Source organism: Calonectris borealis, unplaced genomic scaffold (genome assembly GCF_964195595.1).
Source record: "Calonectris borealis unplaced genomic scaffold, bCalBor7.hap1.2 HAP1_SCAFFOLD_49, whole genome shotgun sequence".
NCBI lineage: Eukaryota > Metazoa > Chordata > Aves > Procellariiformes > Procellariidae > Calonectris > Calonectris borealis.
This window is the reverse complement of record NW_027441458.1, coordinates 1,122,959-1,130,593: the sequence shown is the minus strand read 5'-3', so window position 1 is coordinate 1,130,593 and position 7,635 is coordinate 1,122,959. Positions and strand designations below refer to the sequence as shown.

Sequence of the window (7,635 nt, the reverse complement as noted above, 5' to 3'; positions counted from 1 at the left end):
TTATAGATATGTGACTTAACAGAATGCGATGGCAATGTTCACTCTCATTACATGGATTAAGTATACACAGGGAAAAATCGTTTCAGAATTGTCTTGGAGTGATTTGTACAGAGATTGAGGATAAAAGGGTCAGCGGGACCCTCCCGTTGAGTCACGAGGTTCAGAGAAGATCAAACTGGACCCAATCTTAGTCTCAGACTTGGACAACGGTTTATGGACAGTTACAAAAGGAATAAGGAGGCCCTTCTGTTGAGTCACGAGGTTCAGAGTAGACCCCCTTGCTCTCTAAACTCCTTCTCAGAGAGGAGTCTAGGTGCGGCCTAGGATCTACCCTTAGTCTCAGACCTGGGCAACGGTTTATGACTAAGGATTAAGGGTGTTTAGCAGCAAGTGAGTTCAGCAGTGCCTAAACATTAATCAATTTGACAGCTATCAAAGAGTTAGTTAAGTTACTACAAATACTAAAAAAACTTAACCACAGATTATACTTGTTAGTAATTGTAAAAGCGCAAAAAGATCTAGATCAATCAATACGTATTTATATATGCAGATGAATAGGGTACCAAAGCTGATTTCTTCTGATGCACAACATGCCAGTTGCAAGGTTGTACGTTAGGTACAAAGAGAGGAAACCTGCTCCGAAGGAGATGACGTAACTTACTGAAGGAGGAGAGGTGTTTATTCCAGATAAAGCAATACAGAGTTTTAGAGATGGCTGTTACAAAATTTTCCATAAGCAACATCTGATTCTGACCTCCCCTGCAGCAAGATTTTAGAGGTTGTTTCTGTTTTCTTAGTGCCACTAGAAAAGAGTGACAGATATAGTTCAGTGCCATGAAGGGAATCTTCATAGCACTAAGGATGTTTTTGTATAAAATTTGATATTTTCCAATTTGTTTAGATTTCTGAAAGTCATATGGTTTAGTTTTCGGTAGTGCTGTGAGGAGCAGGGAGTTGGACTCCATGATGCTTATGGGTGCCTTCCAACTTGAGATATTCTAGGATTCTATGATGGTGGGTGCTATGAAAAGGCATTTAAAGGACAATGCAATCATCAGGCACAGTCAGCATGGGTTCACAAAGGGAAGGTCCTGTGTAACCAATCTGATACACTTCTATGATAAGGTCACCTGTCTTGTGGATGAAGGGAAGGCGGTGGATGCAGTTTTTCTGGATGTCGGAAAGGCTTTTGATACTGTCCCTCACAGCATCCTTCTGGGCAAGTTGTCCAGCCGTGAGATGAGGGGGTTCCCGGAGCAGTCACGGGTGAAGAACTGGCTGGACGGCAGGGCTCAAAGTGTCGCAGTGACCGGGGCTGCATCTGGCTGGCAGCTGGTCACCAGTGGTGTTCCTCAGGGCTCCATCCTGGGGCCGGTTCTATATATTTATCAATGTTCAATGCATTTCTCAATGATCTGGAGGCAGGAGTGGAATCCGTTGTTAGCAAGTTTGCTGACGATCCCAAACTGGGAGGTGCTGTTGACTCTCTCGAGGGACGAGAGGCCTTGCCGAGGGATCTGGCTCGGTTGGAGCATTGAGCAGTCATCCTGAAGGGCATGACATTCAACGAGTCCAAATGCCGGGATCTACACCTGGGACGGAGTAACGCTCCGGACACAAGTACAGAGTGGGAGGGGAGTGGCTGGAGAGCAGCCCTGCAGAAAGGGGTCTGGGGGTGCTGGTTGGCAGCAGGCTCCATGTGAGTCTCAGTCTGGGCTTGCCCCACAGCAGTGCCTGCTGCAGGGTGCTGCAGAGCTCTGGGCACTCCCACCACAGCCCCAGCCTCTCGGAAGGACTCAGAAGCTCCTGGGGGTGGGGAGGGGCTCTCATCCTCCCCATCAGTCCCACGGCTCGAGACCAGCAAAGGCCCAAGGAATTGGTTCTGTTACTCTTGGGGTGCTGTTGTGTCCTTTCCAGAAGAGCCCCCAGACAGCCGGTGCCACCCCCACCCCCAGGTCCAGTGGCACAGGAGCTGCCCCAAGCTGCTGAACAGAAAAACCTCTTTCTCCTGCTTCTTGCCTTCTTTCTGACCCACGCGTGGTGCTCCACTCTTCTCCAGGGAAACCCCTGCTCCACAGAGAGCCTTTCCCCAGGGGAGTGTGTCCGTGCTGGCCTGGCCAGTTGTTGCTGGCTCCCTCCCCTGAGGTGCCCACAGGGCCCGGAGCTGGTGCTGCTGCTCTGCAGAGCTGCCCTGGCACCATGGGCTGACTCCATCCTGGCCATGCTGGTGCGGGAGTGAAGCAGATCTGGCCAGACTGGCATCACTGCCCCTGACAGGTTTCTCCCATGGCTCTGGGCTGTGATACTCCGAGAAATCACAGGCCCTTTCAGCTCTTTCAGGATGTGTTCAGGTGTGTCACTGGATCCAGCCCATGGCTCCTCACTGAAGATGATGTGAAGCACTCTTCAGGCTGCCTTCCTCGTGCCTGCTGTGTCTCCGCTGCCTCTCTGGCATTGCAGAGCCCTATTGGGCTGTGCATCCTTCAGGTTAGCCCTTTTCCTTTGGGTGACTCCACTTTTGGGGAAGTTTTGGAAACCTCCATTCACTTTTCTCCCTGAGGCACCCAGTGACCCAGAGATGCCCTGTGCTCTCCTGGTGGGTTCAGATCCCCCATCAGAAGGCCGGGCATCTTTGACCAGCCCTGCCATATGTGAGAGAGCCTCAAGCAGAAGCCTTTTCACCGTCCAGGATCTCCATGGCATTGGGCACCAGTAAAGTGAGGGCTCACTCCAGCCCTCATTCCCTCACACATCAAGCCATGCCCTTGTCCCCCTAAGCCAATGCAGCACCCAAGCCCAACAGCAGGGCCTTTTAGCCTGCAATTCCCTGAGCGTATTCTGCACTCCACTGTGGAATGAAGAGCCCAAGCTGCACACGCTGCACACAGGCAATCCCCTTTATTTACAGACATGCCACAAAGGAGGCCAGCATTAGCGCAGTGATAGACTCATTGAGAGAAGGCCTTTGGGCCAGACAGACTGGCTTCAGCCTCTTGAGAAGGAGGGTGAAAGCAAACATTTCTGAGCAAACACGATTATAACCAGTACAATGCCCAAAGGACACAAGTTGCCTGAGATCACTTGGAGAAACCTTGTGAAGAGAGATGGGCAGCTTATTTCTGCTGAAATACTACTTCTCGAATCAGGTTCTTCAGGGCATTCTTGAGTTCCTGGTTCCTCATGCTGTAGATGAGGGGGTTGACTGCTGGAGGTACCACTGAGTACAGAACTGTCACCACCACATTCATGGATGGGGAGGAGATGGAGGGGGGCTTCAGATAGGAAAACATGGCAGTGCTGACAAACAGGGAGACCACAACCAGGTGAGGGATGCACGTGGAGAAAGCTTTGTGCCGTCCCTGCTCAGAGGGGATCCTCAGCACAGCCCTGAAGATCTGCACATAGGACACCACGATGAAAATAAAACAACCAAAATGAAAAGAAAAACTTACCACAAGAAGCCCAACTTCCCTGAGGTAGGTGTGTGAGCAGGAGAGCTTGAGGAGTGGGGGGATTTCACAGAAGAACTGGTCCACAGCATTGCCCTTGCAGAGGGGAAGTGAAAATGTATTGGCAGTGTGCAGCAGAGCAGTGAGAAACCCACTGCCCCAGGCAGCTGCTGCCATGTGGACACAAGCTCTGCTGCCCATCAGGGTCCCATAGTGCAGGGGTTGGCAGATGGCAACATAGCGGTCATAGGCCATGACGGTGAGAATATAGTACTCTGCTACTACCAAGAAGGCAAAGAGAAAGAGCTGTGCAGCACATCCTGCGTAGGAGATGGCCCTGGTGTCCCAGAGGGAATTGGCCATGGATTTGGGGACAGTGGTGGAGATGCAGCCCAGGTCAAGGACAGAGAGGTTGAGGAGGAAGAAGTACATGGGGGTGTGGAGGCGGTGGTCACAGGCTATGGCGGTGATGATGAGGCCGTTGCCCAGCAGGGCAGCCAGGTAGATGCCCAGGAAGAGCCAGAAGTGCAAGAGCTGCAGCTCCCGCGTGTCTGCGAAGGCCAGGAGGAGGAAGTGGGTGATGGAGCTGGTGTTGGGCATCTGCTGCCTCTGGGCATGGGGTCCTGTTCTTAAAGGAAGAGTCAATGTAGAGTTAGGGGAGACTTCTCTGAGCAAAATCAGAGCCTTTCTTTTAGACCTTCACCCTGCTACACTCCCCCGACCCCCCATTCCTTTTCCAGGAGACCTTCCTTCAGCTCCGTAGCTGCAGCTCTGTGCTGGCCGAGCGTGCCGTGAGGAGCAGGGCCTCTGCCCGCTGGCTGCTGAGGAGTCAGCCCTGCTCTGCAGCAATGGGTTCATGGGAACGGTGGGGCAGGGTCAGTCCTGGTGTTCGACTTTGTCAGATGAAACCGCTCCTAAGGCAGAAGGGCTTCTCAGCCTCTGCACTCCCAGTGCTGAGGAACGGGGACAGCAGAAGGCAGTTTGAGAGGTGTGGGGTTTTTAAAGCTCCCCCATCTCACATGGGGAGTTTTCTTGGATGTCAGAAACCCTCAGCATTTCTGCTGCCCTCAGGGAGAACGAGTCCTGCCAGGCAAGAGGATTGCCTGTGGCTTAGTGCAGAGGGAGGGCAGCTGGTCTGTCCCTCCGACTTGTTCCGGGCTGCCGTGGGCTTGTTCTTCATGAGATGGAGGGTGATCACCCTCTTGTGTTACCCTGAAAAACAAGCAGGCACTACTGAGCCCAGAGGGATCCAGTGCAGACTGCTAAATGTCTCACCCTTTCTCAAGGTCTCAGCACCCCACCCTTGCCCAGGACACTCACGCCTCATTTCACCAACCCAAGAGCATTTCCTCCATTGTAGCACCTCTACGCTTCTCCATGGGGCTTTCGGATAACAAAAGGGTGCTAGGGGACAGGCTCGCATTCTGGAGGGCAACTCACAGCTGGGAAGGAAACCTCAAGGAGGCAGCCAAGTGTCCTAATGAGATCATCTGATTAAGGGAAACCCACCTTATTCTCCAGCCCCACAGACTGCATTGCCCACAGCCCCACAGGTGAGAGGAAAGCTGGGACCCTTGTTCCCATGGGCACACCTGCATGAAAGGACCCCCAAGATCAGCCTGTGACTCTGCAGCTGAAACTCCACCTCCCCAGAGAGCCTGGCAGCCAGAAGGAAACAACAACAACAGGAACAGAGACAAGTGGAGAAAGAAGCAAATGCCCAGCGAGGGTCTGGCTGAGAGGGGCCAGGGCAGAGGCAGCCGGGCGCTCAGGACAGCGTTCCCCTGAGCCAGCTCTGCAGCCACCTCCCAGGCACCACCATTGCCGGGCAGCTGCTCTCAGCCCCTGTGCTCTGCAGAGGAAAATGGACACGTGGCTGGAGAGCTGCCCCACGGCTCTGCTGGAGCTCTGCCTGCAGAGGAGGTGGTTCACGCCTTGGACCCCACAGCCCTGAGGGCAGAGGCTTGGCTGGGTGGGAGAGGAGGCAAGGGGGCTTGCTCAGAAGAAGGGGTCTGGTTGGAGGGGTGAGACAGGGTTTTCTGAATTCTCCCTCCCACCACATTTCTGGTTTTCGTTTCCTCTCATTCCCTGATCATCTCCTTGCTGCCTGGAGATTTTCCTCCTGGTGGCTGTTTCCCTGTGCCAGGTCTTTCCCTGTCAGTGCTCACAGAGCCCACCCCAACCTCTGTGCACTCACCTTAGCCCTACAGAAACCTGCCTGTTTGCAGGGCACTGGCTGGGCGCATGTTCCTGTTCGCAGGCAGAAAAAAGGACAGGTCAGACTAAGCCTGATGGCTCCAGCAGAGGTAATGCTGGTGCTGTGCGTAGGGAGAGGAGAGGCTGAAAACTCATTAGGAGGCTCCTGGAAGACCTACTGATCACTCACAGTTACCAATCAGGAGTGTCAGTGACTTGTCAAAATTAAGAACTCCTTTATCATTCATCCCCTCCCATCCCCCAAGAGTAGGAAATTGAAAAGACAGACTCAGGGAAGTTCCTTATCTTTAGAGTAATCCTTGTGTTGACCTTCTCCTTGAAACCTCCTCTTGGAAATATTCTGGGAGCGAGCTGAAGCTCTGAGCAGCCCTGACCCACACATCACCCTCTCAACAGCAGAAGGACCCTGCCTGGCTGGGGGTGACTCCTTCCACCCACAGCTTCTCCCTGCAGAACCGTGGGGAGCTCCCCGGGCAGGCTGGGTGCTGACCCTGGCAGGCGGCAGAGTCCCTGACCAGCCCCCAGCCCCCTGGGTCGCAGGGACCCTGCTCGGAAGGACAGCCCTGGGCTGCACACCCACTTTCACAGCCCTGCAGCCATCCCTTGGAGAAGGCAGGATCATGCCCTGTCCCTCTGATGGTGCAGCAGGGAGTCCCTGCTCTGCAGCTCGTCCTCCTCCTCTACACTAGGGAAACTCTGAGAGTTGTACTTACAGATCCTGTCATCTGTGGGATTGCCAGCTTGAGGAGACCCCTCAAGGAACCGCAGCTGCATTGACCTGCAGCCAGAGACTTACTGTGTCAAGGGCTGCGAAGAATTCTCCCCCAGTGAGCTCTCAGCATCCTCCCACTCCAGACTGCCTTTACGCTCTCTCTGCCTCGCTCCCTCCCCTCGCTGCCTGCAGGCAGTGCCCTCAGCCCTGCTGCGCTTTGCAGAGGAGCTGCTCCTGGGCAGAGCTGTCTCTCTGCAGCACTGCCCACTTGCCAGGAGCTCCCTCCTTCCAGGAGCCCAGCCCAGCTCAGCAGCAGAGGACCAGCCCAAGGCAGCACTTGCTCTGCCCCTCGCGGCTCCCTCGAGGGGTCCCTGGGGCTCCAGGGGAACCTGCTGGGAAACAGCCTGAAGTCATCCCTGATCTTCCCTCCCTCAGCTGCGCAGAGACACTTCTTTCCACCAAGGTCATTTCTCTTCCCAGAGTCACATGTAGGTCCTCTAATCACTTCTCCTTGTCTCAGCATTAGAGAGGACACCCAGACAGTGACAGGGAGGCATTTCCTTTACCCCTGCTGAGGGAATGATCCAGCAGAGTCAATCGAGGCATCTCATCCTGGGTGTGCAGTCCCGGGGCTGGAAGGGGTCTCAGCTCACTCCCCTGCAGACCACAAAGCCACAGGAGGTGGGGTTCCTCTTGCCTCAGTTCAGGTGGGCACAAAATGGGCACCTGCATGGGAGCTCCTTCTCTCAGCCGCCATGGCAATAATGGAGGTGGCTACCAGGAGGGAGCTGTTCAGCCACCAAAACCTGGTGACATTTGGGGTTCAGGAGGGGGTCCAAGCTATGTGAGGTGACTGCAAGCTCTAAGGGAGCAGTTCCTAGAGACAGGGCAGCATCTGGGGGCATCTTCTTGGAGGCTGATGGGAAGTTAAATTGGCCAGGTGGAATGACGGCGGATGCCCATATGTAGGACAACTGAACCTGTAGCTATTTCCCACGTACGGGGCAGCCTATAGAGGTATTCAGCTGGCCAAATGGAGTCATGCAGCACAGGGAGAGCTCTCTTTCTCTTCACCATCAACTGTATTTCCTACACGTCCTTCGAGTATCATGGCAGCTTTGTCGAGTGCATCCCCTGCGCTCCAATTGTCTAAGCTACTTCAGGGCAGCTGAATCTTCATTTAATATCCACCTACAGGCCTGCAGTGCTACGTGAGATGCCAGGGCTCTGCAGCTGACGTGGACAGCACAGGTCCTA

The 7,635-nt window shown here is 54.2% G+C and overlaps 1 protein-coding gene across 1 annotated transcript; it reads right to left on the bottom strand.

Annotated features, from left to right (window-relative positions):
* Positions 1-3,113: 3,113 nt before the first annotated feature.
* LOC142076426 (olfactory receptor 14C36-like) lies at positions 3,114-4,049 on the bottom strand. The gene has a single exon (XM_075138728.1). The coding sequence runs from the start codon at positions 4,047-4,049 to the stop codon at positions 3,114-3,116; it is 936 nt and encodes a 311-aa protein (XP_074994829.1).
* Between the last annotated feature and the right edge of the window lie 3,586 nt (positions 4,050-7,635).

Bases quoted from the DNA above. Each gene is read 5' to 3' on its own strand.
- LOC142076426 (XM_075138728.1), bottom strand. From the start codon at position 4,049: ATGCCCAACACCAGCTCCATCACCCACTTCCTCCTCCTGGCCTTCGCA.